Source organism: Pelecanus crispus, chromosome 1 (assembly GCF_030463565.1).
Source record: "Pelecanus crispus isolate bPelCri1 chromosome 1, bPelCri1.pri, whole genome shotgun sequence".
NCBI lineage: Eukaryota > Metazoa > Chordata > Aves > Pelecaniformes > Pelecanidae > Pelecanus > Pelecanus crispus.
The window spans coordinates 106,434,098-106,456,577 of record NC_134643.1 but is presented as its reverse complement, the minus strand read 5'-3'; the positions used below and the strand labels follow the sequence as shown (position 1 = coordinate 106,456,577).

General features: G+C 38.8%; 1 protein-coding gene across 3 annotated transcripts in view; it reads right to left on the bottom strand.

The window, feature by feature from the left end:
• EPHA6 (EPH receptor A6) overlaps positions 1-22,480 on the bottom strand; it is a 536,584-nt gene that overhangs the window by 376,726 nt on the left and 137,378 nt on the right. For all 3 annotated transcript variants that reach the window (XM_075709685.1, XM_075709691.1, XM_075709700.1), the window contains one exon: positions 19,239-19,902. In XM_075709685.1, coding sequence (XP_075565800.1) covers positions 19,239-19,902 — 664 coding nt within the window. The remainder of the gene's footprint in view (positions 1-19,238; positions 19,903-22,480) is intronic.

The following is a 22,480-nucleotide window of genomic DNA, read 5'->3' as shown; positions in this document are numbered from 1 at the left end:
TGGTGTTGGTTTATCCTTAAGTTCATCCTAATTACTGTATTAGAAAACCAGCTCCAGCAACGGGAGACAACAAAATGAAGTCTGCTAGCCTGGATTAGCAAGAAGAATTCACCCACAACGCTATCATTCTCCACAAACAGAAAAAACGCTGTAAAATACATACTTATTAAAGACGGCATGCACATCAGTATCTGGGTTTGTCCTTGAGTATATGCATGTTGGTATGTGCTTGCTGCCATAGCAAACGTGACTAATCCTACAGTTTGAAAATGTATAGTTCCTACTAATTTCAGCCAAAGTCACATTGGATGTTGCACATTTCCCAGTTTGAAACACGTACTGAACAGTCTACAGCTTATGATTGTTCATTCAAAAGAAGTGTTTCAGAAAAACTCTGGAAGATGTAATTGGTGTTATTTTCAGTTTATCACTAAAGTTTCTAAACAACCCCTTAAAAATCCACAGATCAGAATAAATATACTTTGATAATTTATTTGCAAGTCTACATCATGTCCTTCTTGAAAGACATACTCAATTTGCTTCATATGGCCCTACACCACCTCACTCCTGCTATCAGATTAAAGTCTAGGTTTCCAGGCCACTAATAGATCAATAACCAATTTTTGCATTGTAGTTACTTACTGTAGAAAGCCTTAGAAGTTCACACTTTACCAATCATCACCACACAAAGCACGGAAGAGCAAAAGCATTTTCCCTGTCCAAGACTACCTTTCAACAAAGTATTTCTTGGATCATCTTCAGTTGTGATCAAATAACACAAATTATACCCTACCCCATTATTCCATTCTACCATTTACCTCTATTATTCACCTTATTCTGTTATGTTATGGTATAATTGATAGTGATGTAGCTGTAGGAGAGAGAGTTGCATTCTTCCAGCTGTTCCAGTGTTCTTTGCTGCTGTCCATAGTAACAGTTGCAGCTATCCAGAATAAATAAGGATAGCAAACTTATCTTTCTGAAAAGAGAATTTCTGAAAGAGAATTTCTTAGGTTATGAGTGGGACTGTTTTCCTAGGTAGGGCAGTTATATCTCATTCAGGCTAGGGTAAAAACTCTTTGGTAAAGAGGAAGGTTTGGCAGAGTTCTCTGAAGCTCAGGCTCATCCAAAACAATCATTTGGCTGTAACAACTGCGAATAATTTCTTCCCTCTTCTTGCATTTTTTTATTGCATCAAAAATCTTGCATCAAAAACTGGTAATACCAACTGACAGACATGATTGCAGAGTTTGGTGGTGGTCGTTAACAGATTCGAACACAATAGCTAATAAATCACTGATACATTAGTTGCATAGAAGTATGAGAAGGGCAGTAATCTGGAACTGTTGCTCTACTTCCACTCGGACAGTCTTGCCAGGGTCTATAACGTACACCACACACTGAGCTGCATTTTGCACTAGCAAGATTAGGATTCATTATCTATATTAACTCATGACAACTTTTTTTTTTTTTCTTCAACTAATCTGAGCCATTCAAAGGGAAAGTCTAATGAAGTTTAGCAAGAGGAGCCTAGCCAGTCTCCCACAGACTGACCAGGAGCCATCCAGAGACCTCAACCAGTTCACAGCACTGAAAAAAATCTCTGTAATAGGACTTTGTCAACATGGTGGCCATTTCCTTAGGGACATTAAGGGTGTAAACAGATTTCTTTCTCTTCTGCTAGCCCTGTTTATCTGTTTTTCCATTAAACACAGTAGTTTGTTTTGGAACTTTTCACTAAATAGTTGGAATTTCAGCAAACATTAAGAACTTTCACCCATGAAATTAGATTTCAAAATTTTAGTCATCCGATGAAGTTACAGAAACAGTATAACCCACACAACCCAAGTCAATATGTCAATATATGAAAAGTAAAATATTTAAAGAAAAAAAAAAGAAAACAAACATGAATCCCTGAAAAACAAGATATTAATCACTTGTGATTAGAATATTATTTGCTGACAAAAGTGAAACATTTTGCATGGTTGTGGGAAAACAATTAAAAAAAAAGAGGATCCAACAATATCAAGATATCCAAAAGCCACTCAAAAGAGGGTTTTGAGTTTTCTATACTGCAGTCACAATCCATAATTTTTTTTTTCTTTTGCATCATCAGTATACTTCATGTTCCTTAAGGAAAGCATTTTAAAATGCATAATATAGAAGGGAAAAAAAAAAAAAAAAATCTTCTGATCAACCTAAGTTTCCCGCAGAACTTTCCTTTGAAAAGAATCCAGATTTTTATTGAGAATTGAAAAAGACATTTTGCAAACTCAAATTCCTTCACAACACAGAATTTCTCTTACTAACATGGTTTGTCATGACCCGTTAATTATGGTAATTGTGTGTATAATTTTAAACAACTGAGATAAATATGCAAAATGATAATAATGCATAGTTTACAAAGAGAAGTGCATGCAGAGGTAATCAAATGTATTATTCATTTACTGTGAGTCAAAGAAACCCTATTCTGAATTTGAAAAGAAAATGTACATATCCTCCTACTCTGGGATTTTCCTTTATTGGCATCCTAAATGCTACAAACCAACCATGTCTTCAGGCATTCCCCCAGGTCTCCCCTCAGGGTCTTTACTGTCTCCTGCCTTCGTGTGACTTTGCAGCTTCTTTTATGTTTTTGTTAAATGTAGTGGAAAATTTATTCTGAGTTACAAATGAAAAACGCTTTTACATCTTTAACTGTTATTCCAGTCTCTGATATCCTGATGATACAACACTAAAATTCTCACTATCCCCATATGAAGGCATCTTGAACATACACATGTATAAGGCTTAATATAAAACTATTGCATTGTGCAGTAAAGTATGTTACATTAAAAAATTGTGGTTTCTCAAATATTGCTTTAAAATAATTGCAAAGTTGCAACAAGTGAATATGATGGCAAATATGACCATTAAGATCATATTCACCAAGTGAAATAAATACTTCAGGCCACTGGACTACTCATTAAGTTTCGGAGGTTTGGGGTTTCCCCCCCCCAGTTTCTTGCTTAAACTGCCAATACACATAGATACTGGTATATAAAATACTGCACATATTCAAATGACTTTTGAATATGAATTTTCACAGTTTTCCTATCTTGACTACTCAGTTTTTCCTTGAAGACTGGTTTACAGTAAAATTGAAATCTAAATTCTGACTGCATAGAAGATATATTGCTATGAAATTTACGGTTCCACAGGGACTTTATTAGGGCTGCTACTGAACTGTGCATCATTTTAATTAGAATTAACACTTTCATCTTGCTTATGAATATATGTAAGATAAGCTTTGAAATATTTAACAGCTGGGAATACCATCAAGCTGTCACAGCAAAATTAAGACATTTCACATACATAACTATTATTATATAATAGCCAGATCCCAAATAACTAAACATTCATTGTTAGCATTTGGAGTATAATCTCTCTACACATACACTTCCATGTCCTTTGGGAATTTATTCATGCTTTGATCATTATCCCTTTGAAGCAATGCTTCTTTAAAGAGAGACATTTCAAGTGCAGTCCTTGACTCTGTTAGATGTCTCACTGGTAGGTACGAGACCTATTTTACATAATTTATTCTACCGTTAGCAGACATATCCCTAGAACAGCACAAGCTTACTGCAGTGGGTTGGTTCCCAAGGATCACCTTCCTTTGCCGAGATATTTACTTTGCAGGATAGGAAGATTCATAGAAATTACTGTTCAAAAGACCACCACCACCAGGTCAGCCACCTCTTGTGAAGTCAAGATTCTTCCCTGCAGAATATTCTCCTGTGGTTTGATGGGACTCTTGAAAGTAAAATTAAGGCGGGGCAGGGGAGCCAAAACAAACAAACAAAACCCCCGAAAAGACACAAAACCCTTCAAGAAACAGACGTTCAGCACATCAACTAAACCACTATGGGACTGCATTTCGGAGATGTGTCAGACAGCGAGCGAGTCTGTTAATTTAGCCTTTTAGATCTACTTCAATCACGAAAACCTATGTATTGCCACTTGGATTATGACAACCCTTAAACTTGACGGACACGTGGCCAGGCGAGGTCCGGGGTGACAGGTAACAGTGTGGAGATCAGGTCTGAGGCAGACCCTCCATGGAGCTGTTGAGGAAACGCCGGGAGCCGCGACGGGCAGCCGGTGCCTCAGAGACGGAGCTAAGGAAGGGGCGAGACGTGGGAGGCCACCAGCAGCGGAAAGGCTCCTGCGAGAGGGGCTGTGGGGGCTGCTCCAGTGGAGGTCTGGGCTGGCTCTGCAGGTACCGCAGAGCGCCAGAAAGAGCTGCCACTTTTCACTGCGGCCGAAACCATGTCAGGACACATTCATTCAAATGGTGGTCAAGCAGCTGCTATGAATCATCAGCTGTAAGGGCACTATTTAAAATCCACATTACAACAAAGTCTCAACTGCATAAACCTGTAGGGAAAAGGTAATATACGGCAACCAGTAAGAATTCACTTCAGTTTCTATAGGCTACATTTTCTTCCATACCCTTGCTGTAGGCACTAAACACCCGATAAACACCTAAGTCCCTCTAAAACTCTATAGAACTATCCTGTACAGTTGAACATCAATGTTCAGCACAGAAACATCCCAACTGGACGTTGAAACATGACAATTTGTGGATTATCTTTGGTAATAATATTTTTTTAAAAATTTACCAATATAATAGCCTAGTCTTCTCATTCTGACAAGTGAAAATTGTTATATTTAGAAAACATTTTCATCTCAGAAGTAAGAGGATAAAGAAACATGCGTACTCCTCAAGCAACAAGAAATGAGTTATTCTCCTTTTACAAACTCAGCTTCTTGGCACGCTATTGATAGTACAGACATTAAAGGACTAATTTAATTTTTTTTACATAAAAGAAACCGGAAAATAAGGCATGAGTAGGAGAAAGAGGTTGTAACAAAATCACATAAAGAGGGAAACACAAACAACAATGGGGAAAATTGCATGGAAATGCACTCAATCAGATGCAATCTTTTTGCCTCAAAGTACCTTAGAGAGGCGCATCCACTGCTTAGAGTAGACTGATACAGAAGAAACAGAACATAAATACATTCCAACTTTCTGAAAATTTTAGTCTTAACAACAGAGGACCCTGTTCAACAGGTACACTGAAAATGCAGTTTTAACATACAGAGGATATTCATTGTATTCAGTTCGATTCCCTTAAAATCCTGCAGTCAACTTTAATCGCTGATCATTTATCTTGGGAAGTATTTATCTTTTAATCAATAAAACACTGAAAATCTTAACAGAAAACTTTCTGCCAGTAACTTACCTAAAAGGAGAATGAAAGTAAAACCTTTGGGATATACAAGTAAACTTGTCACCAGAATCTTCCAAAGATTTCCCAGCAAAAGAGTTCTTTGGATACAATTAACTTTTTATACATCAAAATAAAATTATGAACCATAAGTTTTAGGAATTCTCTGTGTTCAAGCCATGTTTTGGGGGTTTTTTTTGTTTGTTTTTTTATAAATGTTTGCGACATTGCATAGAACAGTACAGAATGCCTTGTATCTGTCTTTTGAATATATAAATGAGATTATTAGAATAAATCTATATGAGATGAGAGCTGCGATAGACTTGAAGATTTGAGAGAGACAAACTAAAATATTTACATAAAACACAAGCAAGATTGACGCTGAGAGAGCAGTAAGACCAAAAGAGCACATCAGAACTTGTTCCAAGTATGCAGATATGGGAAGCGAGATGCCTAGCCAACAGAAATACTCTACAAAGTAGATCAGTGATAAGTACCAGCAACAGCATCTTTGTAAGATTATCACAGATATGCCAGAGCAGGGGCAGATGTTTAAAAAAGTATAACAGCGTCTCTAAATTGTGTCAGATGTTCAGCTGCATTTCCTTTTTATATTACCACCAGCTGCCATATGAAATGGTTCTGCAAGCGAGCACTTGATGCTGCCTGCCCAGCACGCCTCTTCCAGCTCCCCATAAAAGACGTAAAAACGTTTACTAACGACACCAAAGCACTACAGCACTACAGACCCAAAAGCATCAGTTTCCTTTTCAGAATTCGGCATCCAAAAGTTATATAGCAGCTGACCTTTTGAAGTTTCAGTTCCTGATCCTGTCGCCTTGCCAAGAGACCTGCAACAGTCTTCAAACAGGCATCCATCTTCATCATTTCTCTTGAAAGCCGCAGGCTCAGCGCTCTTAAGTCGCAGCGGAGAACTGCCCGTCACTTGCAACTCCGTCAAGCTGAAGGTGTCGAGCTTTCCCAGCACAACAGAGGCCAGGGAGCAACACGAAGCCCTCGCTCTCTGACCCTGCAGCAGCTCTTGGACGTGTTGCCCTTGAGCAGCAGTGTGAGCCAATGCACTGCCAGGGATGCGGTTTTGCTTAGAGAGGAGCCAAGATCACAGTCAAACTTCTGCCCCCTCAAGAAGCATCACGGCGTGACCCCTGATCTAAACTACTGAGGATACAGAAGTCTCTGTAACTGGCACCTCTGATTTCATGGGATTTTTCCCTGCTCTCCCTCTTCTCATATACAAAGGCGTCGGTCATAAACCTTGCAGTTAATAGCATTGCATTTGCTACCCAATTTGTTTGGTTTTTTTTTTTTTTTTTTCATTTGGCAAGAGCTTAAGCTTGTGAGTAGCCTCCCAACTGCTGTGCCCAAATTATGCCTCTAACATGACACAAATTTGTGGGAGGTTGGGGGGAGGGGGTGAGTTCTGAGATTCTTTTAACTACTATTGCCCTTGAAATCTAAGTTAGTCCATGACATAGAATGACTTTATGTCAGTCTCACTGTGTAAAATGACTGCTTTTGATATTATTTTCAACCTTAAGTTTTAGGAAGAAAAGGATAAGTCAGTTGGCTAAACCAAATCTCATCTCACTTGCATTCTTACTGACAGTTACAAAAAGCAAATACAGTTCAAGTTTTCAAACACTCACAAATGTTCTTTTGTATTCAAGACAAACTTTCTGTCAGAAACATCTTCGCGCAGTTAGTTCACTCCTGCTTGCAATTCCCAGGCTACACCATGCAAGAGGAAACCCTTTATTAATTGCTTTTGAAATTACATTTCTCAGCATAAATGCTTTAATAATTGCCTGAATAAAATGATGGGTAACCTCTATGGGAACACTGGCATTACAGAATGTTTTTAATGGTTTATCTGTGAATGTGTTACTCATTAATAACCTGCCTCAGAGGAAGTACAGGTGATTATCTTCAGGTTTTGGAGCTCAACTTTATGAGTTTTCATAGGGACATCATCTATATCATAATAATAATATTCTAAAATGTTTCCCTTTTCAAACTATAAATTTAAGTGCTTGTGCTCAGCAGCAGCATGAGAAAATCAAGTTTTCTTTGTAAGAAAAAAAGTAAATTAATGCCTAAATTCCAAAAGTTTGAGCCAGAATTCTCTCTGAACATTACGTAAGTATATATATCTACATAAAGTGTTAAGATTTAAGTGCAATTTCTTATAATTATTAAAAAAATCCACAACCTACTGTAGTGTAAAAACTTGGAAACTTTCACTGAGCACCCTGACTACAATTTTTTCTCAGCTTATATTTATTTTTATTATTCAGGGCTCCACAACAAAAAGTCAATGACGAGTAAACATTCTAGAAACTGAACTTCCATAAAGACAAATATAACAAACTCTTATTAAGCCAGAACTGTTACTTCACTGCAACATATGCCTACAGAAGTCCCTATGACATGATTTTTACATAATTGTGCTGTACACACAAAGTGTTCCTTTTTCCAATTAGTGGCAAAGTTTGCACATTGCAGCTTCCTCAAAGTATTTCTCTTTCACAACTTTCAGCAAATTCAATGCCCAATACAAGGCATTTTGTACTGAACAAGTGTTATTAGGTCTTTATAAATGAACCATTCTGGTTTCACTCTCCTCCATGTGCTTGTCACAAAAGACATCTTCAGAACTCAAAAATGAACATTTTTCAGCATACTGAGGAAACCTACATACTGAGGAGAATATACTCAACCATAAGAAAACCCCATCACGCTTCTCTTCCAGCCAGAGGAAAGCCTCCCACAGCTGTAACAAGATACAAGCAACCAATGCTGAACTTTCACATCCATTAAATACAGCAGGCCACAGTTTTCACTCAAGCAAAACTTGCCTACATTCAATATATTTGATTGTTGAAACAGTTAAGGTTGATCGTGTGTAAAGTGCAATGAACATTTCCCAAGTCAAATTAATCTGAAATGATTGAGCTCAGACTTTAACTACTGACTCCCAGAACAAGAAAAAATATTTATGTGGCAAGCAAGAAAAAGGTGTATTACCCGAGAACTAAGAGGCACTGTTTATGTTAGTCTCTCTAGGATGTGACATACATTTTGAGGACAAATCCCATCACAGTGAGGAACACAGGACAATAACACAGGGTTAGTGCGTTCCTTTTTCCACCTCTTGCCATACTATAGCATCCAGCCTGTCAGTCTTTCTGTTTTTCTCATTTTTACCAATACGAGAGGAACTTGCACGTTCCTCTGCATCTGTTTATTTCTGAAAAATAAACATTTTTGAATTTGTTAATACCAGATTTTCAAAAGTCTATTTTGGGACAGACAAGCCAAATATAAGGCTTGACCAAGAATTCAGTTTAACTAGATTATTATTGTTGGAAGACAGCATCTTATCATATATAGGGAAATCCATCTGCACACAGATTTAGAAAAGATTTGTGAATGAAACTTACGGATTCTGCCCTCACTTCCCACTCTGACACCTCAGCGACTCACATGCAGAACAGCGCAAGAGCCCCTCGCAAGCTCCCGGGCTATATGCATCAGCCCCTTCACACCTACAGCATGAGAGTCTGGGACTGGACTTGTCACTATCTGCTGTGTCACAATCCTAGGACACAGCCCACTAATGACCCTGCAGTGGGGAGACATGCCACACATGAGCCTAGTGCACAGGGGGGAAATGTGGTGGGTTGACCCTGGCTGGACACCAGGTGCCCAACAAAGCTCCTCTATCACTTCCCTTCTCAGCTGGGCAGGGGAAAGAAAATATAGCGAAAGGCTCGTGGGTCAAGATAAGGAGAGGGAGAGATCACTCACCATTTACCATCAAAGGCAAACCAGACTTGACTTGGGAAAATTAATTTAGTTTGTTGCCAATCAAATCAGAGTAGGATAATGAGAAATAAAACCAAATCTTAAAACACCTTCCCCCCCACCCCTCCCTTCTTCCTAGGCTTAACTTCACTCCCTATTACCTCCCCCGCAGCAGCGCAGGGGGACAAAGAGTGGGAGTTGTGGTCAGTTCATCACACGTCGTCTCTGCTGCTCCTTCCTCTTCAGGGGAGGACTCCTCACACTCTTCCCCTGCTCCAGCGTGGGTCCCTCCCACGGGGTGCAGCCCTTCAGGAGCAGACTGCTCCAGCGTGGGTCCCCCACGGGGTCACAGGTGCTGCCAGCAAACCTGCTCCAGCATGGGCTCCTCTCTCCCCATGGGGCCACAGCTCCTGCCAGGAGCCTGCTCCAGCACGGGCTTCCCACAGGGTCACAGCCTTCTTCGGGCACATCCCCCTGCTCCGGCGTGGGGCCCTCCCCAGGCTGCAGGTGGGTATCTGCTCCCTGTGGGCCTCCATGGGTGCAGGGGCACAGCTGCCCCAGCATGGGCTGCACCAGGGGCTGCAGGGGAATCTCTGCTCCGGTGCCTGGAGCACCCCCTGCCCTCCTTCTGCACTGGCCTTGGTGTCTGCAGAGTTGTTCCTCTCACATATTCTCACTCCAATCTTTGCCTTCTGTTTCACAGCATGTTTTTTTACTCCCCTTCTTAAATATGTTATCCCAGAGGTACTACCACCATCACTGATGGGCTCAGCCTTGGCCAGCGGTGGGTCCATCTTGGAGCCGGCTGGCATTGGCTCTATCAGACATGGGGGAAGCTTCCGGCAGCTTCTCACAGAAGCCACCCCTGTAGCTTCCCCACTACCAAAACACTGCCATGCAAACCCAGTACAGGGAAAAAAAGGATACCAAGGTAGCTGAGAAATCTGCACGATAAGTTAGAAAATAAATCAAGCCACAATTTTAAAATGTGTTCATTCTATACATAGTCAAATAGATGCACAAATACATTTGTATTTATATATGCGTTTTATAAAACTTAAACCAAATTTGTTTCCAGTATTATTAGAAGTTTTGCATGTGATCATCACTGGAGTGTACTTCTTTCAGCAGAGACAGAACAGATAATGGTAATTTAACATGGGCTGCTGCTAATGTCAAATTACGCAGCTATATTACTGAGTCATACACAACAACAAAATCAATCCTTCCAGTCCCTTTGACAGTTTTTGTCTACTGTCTATCAAGGATAGCTGGTAGGATCAATATCCAACAGTATACACTAACACTAAACCTCAGGCAAGACATATCTGACTTACCAGTGGGCTTTTGTTTCTGAAACCTCACATCTATGTGTACAAACAGAAAACAGTGACAGTTTTTCAGTTTGAAACTTGCTATTTAACCTAAGCTGGCTTCCTTGTTCCACCGTCAAAGTAGGTTTCACAACAAATACTGTACTTCAGTGCACATTTTGGAACAGTAATTTCCTAGAATTAATTCAGTTTGCAAATAATAAGTTTCCTATATATATGCATACTTTATTTGGATGCAGTTAGAAAAATCAAGGCTTTAATTTGAATTTTTACAATTAAATATACTGCAAACCAGGTTATGGTGGCTATTATAAGGTTCTTTATTTGCTCAAAATAATGCAAGATAAGCCAGTATGACGTGACAAGAATGTGCAAACAACTTGTGTTCATTTAGTATCAGTGTAGCGTCCTTGCTACGTAAAATCAAATGAAAAGTTTCTTTGCTTGTTTTTTAAATCCTCACTTCTGAAGCAGCACCCCTTTCCAGCCGTTTTATCAAATTTGTTGTGTTACAATTTATCTGGCTGAACAAATTTGCAGATGTCTGCAGATTAAGTAAAAAGGGTTGGATCTGAGCTACAGCATGAATTTATATGGCATTGAGACTTTTCTGGCTGCTAACGCAGGCAGTCATTGAAAACAGGTGCCTTCAGGTACTTATTTAATTCCTACATTTTGCTGCAGTAAAAAAAAACAAACAAACAAAAAAACCACACAAAACCAAAAAACCCCACACAACCCAAACAAACAAAAAAAAACCCCAAACCCACCACATTCATTTCAGTAACAAGCTTAAGAAATCTCCTCAGTTTTAAGACACTGAAAAGAAGATATCATAACACTATGACTAAAAAGGACCAAAACCACACAAAAACCATGCTTATCTTTGAAAGCTTTGCAGGAACTACCCTGGTACGCAGTGTATAAGAAAGGGCACAAACATATAAAAGAAATATAAAAACCATCAAACTAACCTAAAAACGTTACCAAAAAAGCAAAGCGACTGAGTACAGTAAAGTCAGATCTCTTCAGACTGGTCCAACTCACTAAAAATTCACCTTCCCGACAGTAAATTCATTTTACGTGGTCCACCACACATCCTGTTCCTCCTACTTCAGCTGGGCAACAATGTTATTTTTAATCCACACTAACTACAAGCCTTAAGGGCAAAAGTGTTCTTCATGTGCAAGTGGACAAAGTACGGTGCAAATGAAAGAGATACAACATGAAATAGCTTGGCACATGACCTGGCATTTAGGAATTAAAAACAGTATGTATGAACATAAAAGTGCTACCAGTAGTGTTGGTAATACCCCCCCAACAGATAATCATTTAAATTTTAATCTACTGTATATACATACTCTTTTTTCTAATATATACAGTTCTTGAGTTCATATCAAGTCCAATTTTTGCAACATGTTAGTTTTCTGTGATTAATTACATTCAGAAGCATTGAACAAGTCATTATCAATTGCTTTTCTATGCTGTTACCTACAGAGTTGTGATTACCCACAGTTCCTAATTTTTTCATGCATGTTCTTGGATTGCACTAAAAACCTCTATTTAGTGGTTCAACCTAAAAACTGAATTTGGAAATGTCAAACCTCAATGAAATTTTATCCATATTCAGAATTCAAGTTAAAATACACAGTGAGTGTTCACAGATGTTGTGTAGTCTTACATAGACTAAAAAGTATGTTTTTCAATAGAACATACGTATCACTAATAATCACAAAGGTCTTAAGTACTTCCATTGAAAACACTGAAATCTAAAGCTCTTCAAACTCACATAAATTACATAAAATAAACCATGATTTCTTAAGCGCAATAAAAGAGCGTGAATCCCTTCCAGAGCACTTGCGCATTGAGGAATTGCTATAAATTCCAATACATGATATGGCTTTTTACTTTAAAGAAAAAAAATAATGCAACTATTTAATAACTTTTGGAATTTCACAATAAGTCACAGATACCATTTAAAAAACAACAAAACCATTTAAATTCTCTCCAGAGGAGACCAGTGCAGAAAAGATTCTGATACACAGCTGCCCTCTCTGACACCCAAGAAGGGGGAAGAATTCAGTGAATTTTGTAGCCTTCCCATCCATCCTCCCTGCTCTCTGGGATGTCAGCAAGGGATGCCTGCTAAACAAAACATGCCGTGTAACGATGCACAGGACACAAAGGATAATGAAGGATAACCATTGATACGGATGAGTATATCACCATGCCTGACAGCTCTTTCTCACCTTCTTCACGTCAGCTCCGGTGTTACCTCTGTGCATGCTCTCACCTACCTCCCCTCCTGCTCCTTCACAAATTGACACTGGCTTTCTGCACAACATTGCTGCATGTGTACACTGCAATGACTATCTTTGAGGTAGGCTCACTATGAGGTTTCACTTGAGGTTTCAGGTAGAAAGAAGGAAATTGAAATAAAAAGGAGGAAATTGAAAGGCTTCAATTTCAGGGGAAATGAGGGTTCAATTAGAGTTTATTTTTTATTTGAAGTTGTAAGTTTGTATTACCATTCTTCCTACTTGTCTGCCCTATATTTTGAAAGGAAAAAGGTACTTAAAAGGGTGTTGAAGCAAGTTCTATCTGCAAGAAAGTCACCTGCAGTGGTCTAGCAGACAGATTTTATCAGCCAATGCAGCCACGTAGCTGCAGGAAGTCCCAGGACCTTCTGCACCTGTCCCATTTCACAGAGAAAGAACACTCAGTAGTGATCTTCTCAGTTCTCCACTCATTCAGCCTCTCTGACAAATTCCCATCTCTGGCTATCCAATAGAGTTGGCAGGGAATTGCACCCTTTGTCATAGGGATCTACTCCAGCGCAAGAGAACTATCCCAGCTCTGCTGCAGGAGGGACTCTCTGTGATGTAAAGATTTTCTCTTAAAAATATAATTTGCAGTCTTCCAAATTAGAATTAAATTCCCCCCCCCCCCTTTTTTTTTGTAGTCCAAATCTTTCTATGCTTTTCCTTCACAGATATTCCTTCAGTGCCTACATGCTGGCAAACAAGAGTAGATCTCATGAGTAAATAAATACCCGGGACAAAGACCAAAAGGAACGTTACACAATATTCTTCTCCCAAGTAGTTAGTGATAGGATGAGAGGAAATGGGCTCAAGCTGCGCCAGGGGAGGTTTAGGTTGGAAATTAGGAAAAATTTCTTTACGGAAAGGGTGGTCAAGAATTGGAACAGGCTGCCCAGAGAGGTGGTGGAGTCACCATCCCTGAAAGTGTTCAAAAAACAGGTAGATGTGGCACTCTGGGACATGGTTTAGTCTAGTCTACCCTTGACTGGTTTAGTGTGGATTTGGTAGTGTAGGTTAATGGTTGGACTGGATGATCTTAAAGGTCTTTTCCAACCTAAACGATTCTATGATTCTATATTGTACGTCTGTAATTATCAGGAAACTTGCAGTTCCAATGTACATATTTTTTCCCTTTTCCTGTTTTTAGTTACCAGCGCACAGGTAACTAAAGCATGACTGTGCCATTAACTTCTTGGTTTCCCAGTAACAAAGACATAATATAGGTACATATATGAGGATGGGGTTAGTTCATATTTGCAAAACGAAAATATTTTCAAATTGAATCAGATGAAATGGCTGAAGATAGGCTGCCAAGGTAGAAATCCTAACACTGAAACATTACCACAAATTCAAGTAATGAATAACAGAAAGCAGTTTTTGTTCAATTAATGTTCAATGTGTTCAGGCATTAGCATCCCTAGGAAGTCTTGTTCAGTCAACTCAAGTTCAAAGAATTTGAACTTTACATTCCCACTTCTAATTGTATTTGTTTTAATTAAAATAAACCAGGTGAGTCTGTCAATGCCTGTTGTTTTACATTTTTAAAGTCTTCAACCATACCACACAACATCCTTTGGGGATGGGGGGGGGGTCCCGAGAATATTCCTCAAGAACAATCAACTTTTTACAGTTAAAATACACTTCTGCATTGTGTTTGATTGGTTAAGACACTAAAAAAAATTCTGAAATTACTATAATAATTAGTATTTGCTATATATATTTGAATTTTTCTCCACAATTTATTGCTAACCTTGAGTAATTCAGATAATTTTTGGTAAATCATTATTTTAAAAAAAAAAAAATAAAAAATCAGACTTCAGTAACAGTCACCTAATTACTACTATATCATACCTAAAAAGAACTGAACTGTTGTAATTAAGTTTATATAGTGTTCCTTGTCATGATTGTTTCTTTCTGTGTGTGTGGGGAAAAAAAACCCCAAACCAAAAACCCACCCAAAGCCCTGATATGGCCAGTATATATTATACCTTTGTTAAATTTAGCACAATTCTTGCCTTGGACTGACATTCAGAAGAGATATGACATTGAACTTGCTATTTTTAATTGATGTTTATTAGAATCCTGTGCAGCATCTCCTCCTTCTATGCTATGACTTGTGAAGGGGGCTGGTACCAGTGATTTAGCAAAGCAAGCTCTTCAGATTAGAGCCATTTATGATTAGCATCACCAAATTATTGGTACTAACTCTGTTTCTTTAGGCGTTAAGAAATGAAGATACATGAATGCTGTTGCTATTTCAGGATTTTGAGGAAAAGAATCTTGAAAGTAGATTCAAATCAAAGAGCTATCGATTGTTTACACAATCAATTCAGAGAAGCTGGTATTTTTTCAGGTTATGTCATTAGGGAATGTACATGACACACCAATAACTGTGAACCTCTTGCAATCAATGTGACTTTTTCCCTACTGATTTCAGAAAAGGAAGAGAGCCCTCAAATTAATGAAAAAATCTCTGTCAAAGGGTATCTGAATTGTTCTAGACACAGTGGGGTATTTACTAAGTATGGTTATTTTAATCCAGTTGCAAGTTCTTCTCAGACTTTCACTCTGAAATGATGCTTTTAAAAGCAAATACAATGGATAGGGAACACTGATAGATTCACAAAGAGAGATACATATAAACCCAACATATGTTGAAATAACTGAAATGTTGCCAGTTAGGTTATTTTCAACTGCCAAAATCTACTCTACTCGCTTCCCTGTGATTTTAGCAGCAGTGGTAAAACTGATCAAAGACTTTTTTTATTCCCATTCGTGCTGCTTTGTGAAACTATGAGCAATAACAAAGGCAGAATATCATTCCTTATATACAGTTTCTAGTCAGGAAGTACTGAATGGTATCTCCGCAAATATCAAAACACAAATTTGCTTTTTAAATTCTGTGACAGATAAGCCATATTTGCCATGAAAAGCTTATTATTCCCCACTGAGCCATGTGCTGGTGTATAATTTAAAGTCTGACACCATTTAAAAGTAGGAAAAAAATATTCAAGTATTAGCAAGTATTTCCCACCACCCAATTACTTGCCAAAACAGATTTCAAAATACAAAAATTATTATTTTGGAAGTTATTTTCATGCAGAAGAAAGACAGAGTTAACAGTTTTGAGTATGTCACAGAGTACTGTCTATGAGAAGCACTGACAGAATGGTGTCAAATACTTCTAAGACTCGGATTTCTAACTCCAGCAGCGGAGAAAACAAGATTCTATGAAAACAAGCTAAATGTAAATTTTACAAAATTTTTCCTTAGAAAGTCAGTAATGTTCAGGTATTTTACAATTTAATGGGTATGAAAGAATTAGTTCAGGGTGTATTGACACATGACAAATCTTTTAGACTCTAAATTTCTGATTCGTGTCTCAGCCAGGAAGCAAAGTCTCAAAATAGGACATCAAGGCTGTCTGAAAGATTGCTATCAACATAGGTAGCAATCTCAGTTCAGTTCACAATACTCACAACAGTCACATTGTAAAAATGCATTCCCAGCTGCCCGAGCACGTATCTCCACCAACAGCTTTGGCACAAAAGGGAAACGTGGCCACCCTGACAGTAACCCTTCTAACTCATGGTTTAAGCACAAGAGCTGGAGAGCGAGCACCAGTGAAATTCAACTGTTGCTCTTCAGTTCTGAAAGTATCTTACACATTCAGGCTTGCCTTAGGCATGACATTCATGAAAGAATGCAAGACAAACAGACTTTGAAAAAAATGTCAGAAAGAGTAGTACTCTTTATTGAAATATGCTGAAGATGACTAAATGGACAACATCAGACACCCATGCAAATTATTTCAAAACACATATGGAAGCTCTGTTAGACTATAATTTTCTAAAACTTAGGGTAAATAGATAAGAATATGCAAACACTTATGGCTTTGGGTATTCCATTTCATTTAGGAGGTACCTGTTCAGCAGCAGACTGGACTACCAATTGAATAAATGAGTGGAGTCAATGCATAGCAGAAAAGTTTCCTGACTTTTTTCGTGGGCTTTGTTGCCAGTTATATTGCTCATGTACAGTTCTAGAGTATGACTCAGTCACATAATGGACAGAAATTCATTGAGCGTTAATGTCTTGAAGAAAATCCTTATTCCATTACGAGAAAAACCTTTTGACCTTATGTAGAAAATTATACTTGCTTCCAGTAAAGGCAATGTCAAAATTGTATCTTTGCAATGAGTATATTTTGATAATTAATGCCAGCAAGGTCAGACAACAAAGTGAATTTCATTTTCTGATTACAATGCATAGTGTGCTTTTAATGCTCTATATTATCCAAGGTTGCTGTGCAGCTTGCTAATACCATCAAATCTGAGGAGCTCTTGAGCAAAATATTTGGGCAATAGCAATGTCACTTGTGTAATTTATGGACTCTCTTTTTTGCTTGTACTGGTTTTGGCTGGGGTAGCGTTAATTTTCTTCACAGTAGCTAGTATGGGGCTATGTTTTGGATTTGTGCTGAAAACAGCGTTGATAACACAGGGATGTTTTAGTTATTGCTGTGCAGTGCTTACACAGAGTCAAGGCCTTTTCTGCTTCTCACCCCACCCCACCAGCAAGCAGGACAGAAGGGGGGACATTCAGAGTGATGGTGTTTGTCTTCCCAAGTAACCATTATGCGTGACGGAGCCCTGCTTTCCTGGAGATGGCTGAACACCTGCCTGCTGATGGGAAGCAGTGAACGAATTCCTTGTTTTGTTTTGCTTGTGTGCACAGCTTTTGCTTTACCTATTGAACTGTCTTTATTTCAACCCACGAGTTTTCTCACTTTTACTCTTCTGATTCCCTCCCCCATCCCACCGGGGAAGAGTGAGCGAGTGGCTGTGTGGTGCTTAGCTGCCTGCTGCGGTTAAACTACAACACTGCTACAAAGCAAACGTTGAACCAAAGCAGACTGATACCTCGGTGGCTACTAAGGCTTTCTTTACAATCATTACTACAGAAAAAGTACCTTATTCTCAAGTCATTGTGAAACTATTATATGCAGTAGAGGAGAACATACAAAGTTCGCGTATTTTTTAGTAACTCTCTCTGAAGCTCACAGAACAACTGTCTACTAAGAAACTGTGCAGTATGATAAGATGCACGCCTTCTATGATTAAGTGTCACCTATCCAGCAGCCCTGGCAGATGGAAAATAAGTCTCAATGTGCACATTCTCCATAGATAGTAGTCTCAAATTGAATCCACAAAAGCTCAGTGTCCTGGGCTTTACTCAAGTATACCACAGCATTTACAAAGTTTTAGCAACATATTCACATTCTAAACAGCACAAGAGTTTAAGTAATCTGAATTTTTTCACTTCGTGCATGAAATCTGGTTATCAAAGTTAGACAAATGCAACTCCTATTTTAACAGTGGCAGAGAGAGGGTTAATGGACCACAACAAAACTTGGATTGTGCAGAAGACATGCTTTTTGCTCCTGCATATGTTCGCTGCCCTATCTATGAAAGTGAGGGGCTGATAAGAGAAGAAAATACATTTCCCTTTGTAGTCATCTCTAGGTTGAAACCTTGACTTAAAACATCCTTAATTTGCTGTCATAGTGACAAGGTGCAGCACTATGTTGTTCTTTACATACCAGCACAGAGTACAGTCTCTGCAAAATTCCTGAAATCACCAAGCACAGCTCTCCTCAGACAGACAATTCTTAAGATACAACAAGGTGGCAAACAGCATTGAACAACTAACTGATGCACTGACACCACCTTCACAAACAATCTGTCTTACTACATTTGTACATAAGTCTCTGTGAAAAAACAGTACTAGATACATAGCATTACGTATATATTGTGATGAAACCATTTTGAGCACTTTTGATTTTAACCTTTTGCGCTAACTCTGAGTAGGGCCTCAAACGTCTCTAATTGAACTTGATACCTACTGATCTTCTCCTACAATAACATGTGTGTTATTCATGGAGGCATGCAAACCCCTTTGTTTTACAGAAGCATGGATAATGACGTCATCTCTTCAGGTGAATTCATCTCCTCTATCTTTATGTGCTTACAGGAAAGATCCGAGTCCAAGTTAATTGCCTAGATTCCTCTTTTAGGCATGGGGTGGGGGGTTGCGAATATGTTTTTTCAGTCACTGCTCATCTCATCCTGCAATAGATATCTAAAACATAGTAGAGGAATCCTGCTCCAAAGCACACACTTATCTTCAGTAACTACAGAAGGAGTCAAGGTCACTAGCTGATCTATACACATGTACATTGTGGGCACCTACAGTTAGACAAAATGAAGGTCATATTTAGTAGCTGTTTTCTTAGAAATCCACAATATCATGACTTCAAATAACCTTGCTTATTTCTGGACAAGAGGCATTCCTTGAAAACGTGAAGCAATATTTCCAATATACAACAAGCTATTTGCTGTGTAGATATCATCATAACATTTTTTTTTTAATTTAAAAAAGAAAAAAAAAGCCAAACAAAAAACCAAACAGTATTGTCTTACCATGGCAGGAACCGTCCACTTCTTCATATCCTACACTGCAGATGCATCGTCCAAGAGGCACAAGCCAATCCCCATCTGCTCCACAATACAATTTTGGAGTATCACGTTCCTCAGCACTCTTCACACAGGAGCCCCGTACTTCCACCAAAGAGGAAGAATCAACCCTTGGAATAGTATCAGGAAACATAGCCAAATTACGGACTGTGAAAGGGCACTTTTTGTAATAAACACGGACTGAGACCAAAGCAATGCATGCTCCAATGTCCTGAAAAGCAAGATAAAATCCTTTCTTGTTTATTGGCCCAACCTCACGAACTTCTGTGTTCAGTTTAAGAATGCGGTCACCCAAGTCCATCTGGGTAAAGCTCTCATCAGCTGCAATAGTATCAATTTTAGTGTACTGGTTTGGCTTGAATTTTACTCCATGAGATTCATCTGACTCCATGTAGTAGAGATTGAACGTTTCCTTGCAGGTTCCCAGTACCCATGGAATACTGTTGCAGTCCCTTAGGGTAAACTTCATTTCCACATAAATTTTCTGTGCAGCATCACGGGAGATCCAGTTTGTTCGAAGCCAGTTGTTTTGGTTTGGTTCCATCACATTACATACCTGATAAGTATGAATGGGACGATTATGTTCATCCATTTCAGTTATGGCATCCCACTGAAAAGAAAATTAAATTGTTTGAAAACTAAGAAAAATATGTATTATTATGTGTATGCATATACACAGAGCCCATGTATACACACATGCACACGCCCCATACATACGCACCTGTGACTTAACTAAGAATAATTATTTACTTAAAGTTTAGTGGAGAGACAGTAGTTAAAAGCAGATACCAACTACAGACTGGTACAAGCTTTATTTCAGGAACTCTATGATAAATTTCTGTTACTGAAAACGTTTTTAAAAAAACCAAAAAACAAAAAACAATGTGGCTCAGTATAGAATCATAGAATCATAGAATCATCTAGGTTGGAAAAGACCTTTAAGATCATCCAGTCCAACCATTAACCTACACTACCAAGCCCACTCTAGACTAATCAAGGGTAGACCAGACTAAACCATATCCTGAAGTGCCACATCTACCCGTTTTTTAAACGCCTCCAGGGATGGTGACTCCACCACCTCTCTGGGCAGCCTCTTCCAATGCCTAACCACCCTTTCCGTAAAGAAATTTTTCCTAATTTCCAGTCTAAACCTCCCCTGGCGCAGCTTAAGCCCATTTCCTCTTGTCCTATCGCTAGCTACTTGGGAGAAGAGACCAACACCCACCTCACTACAACCTCCTTTCAGGTAGTTGCAGAGAGCGATAAGGTCTCCCCTCAGCCTCCTCTTTTCCAGGCTAAACAACCCCAGTTCCCTCAGCCGCTCCTCATAAGACTTGTTCTCCAGACCCTTCACCAGCTTCGTTGCCCGCCTCTGAACACGCTCCAGCACCTCAATGTCTTTCTTGTAGTGAGGGGCCCAAAACTGGACACAGTATTCCAGGTGCGGCCTCACCAGCGCCGAGTACAGGGGGACAATCACCTCCCTGCTCCTGCTGGCCACAGCATTCCTGATACAAGCCAGGATGCTGTTGGCCTTCTTGGCCACCTGGGCACACTGCTGGAAGTAGAAGAAGGAAATACTGCCCATGTTTATATTCACAAGTTTAATAGTCCGAGAACATTCCTGGGCATGTCATTGAACCATTTAAGCCGAAAAAAAATTGCTAGAACAGTCCTGTTCGGTATGCCGGTGGGCTGTCTCTCTGGCAGTCCTCCAAGCAATTCCCACAGCTCAGGCACATGGCACTGGCCAGGCACTTGCAGCAGTTGACGGCTGGGATGCAGCCACTCTGGTTTGGTGGGTCCCAAGTGTTCAGTGTAGGCTGTTCTGGTTTACACAACTGCACTAGAAACATTTAACTGTAAATACAGAGATGTTACATTTCTGGCTCCATAGGGTCTGCATTACATTTATTTCTGCTTTAAAAAAAAAAAAAAAACAAACAAAAAATAACTGTCACAGGTAATATGTCATTGTTGTTGCCTTTACAAATTCTCTTTCTACAGTTCAGAAGTGAAGGGGGAATTTTTCTTCTCCTCCTCTTCCCCCCCAGGTTTTGTGTTACAACAACATTGTGAAAATGTTCTCAAATTCTGGTGAAAATTCCTGCATAGAGGCTCTCAAAAAAAAAAAAAAAAAACAACCACCAAACAAAAAAAAACCCCAAAAAAAACAAAAAACAAAAAAACCCAAAAAACCACCACCAAAAAACCCCTTTGAAAAATCATGCATGTGCTACGTACGAAAGGCTTATCAAACGCCCAACTTATTATGCAATCTGCTACTCTAAAGGGTTACCAACATCTCCAAAATAGCTTCAATGTAATCGAGTCAACTTTGCACTAATCATTCCTAATATCAATACATTATATATAGATGTCTTCTTATCAAAACACAGAACTAGTTATAGTTCTGTATCCAAAAATATTGTGTCCCACCAGAAGTTTTAGCGTGGCTATTATATGTACTGTTGTCTTATGGCATTGACATATCAAACAAGCCAAAAACCTGTGCATAAATTTCACTCGAAACACCAGACTACACTGTTTTAATGCTATGAAACATCAAAATATACATTTATTCATATTTATGGCTGAGCATACTTGGAATAGATTTGTTATGAACACATACTTAGTTAAAATTATTTGCCTGCAGATGATCATCAGATACATCAGCTTAAGATTGAGAAAGCAGAAGTTGAAAACTTTATGGAGTATTTTCACTCTTACCAACTGTCTCAAATTTTGCAGTTACTTTGGTTAAATTCACTGTATGGCATTTTAAAATTTTATGTTAATTACATACAGGTGTACACACGTCAAAGCACATGTTCAAATTATGCACAATATGCAACTCTGAGTACAAAAACAAGATATGGACCTTACACATCATTGTTCAAACATAAATTCAAGTTCCATTAGCCCCATGGTACATCAACCCCATACATTTTTCTGCTCCAATACTCACAGTAGCCATATTTTTAAAATTAAAGTTACACTCCTAAAGATGCATTCTGACTACTTGAGCAGCTGAATATTCATACTGCCTACTTCAGTATTACAAAGAAGGTACAGCTGGCCTGCAGCCTACCGGATTGAGAAAATGTAGGAAGTACAATTCCAGTTTACCATTTGTAAGCAATAAAAAAAAAAAATTACATATATCACCATTTAGAAACACTGTAGAA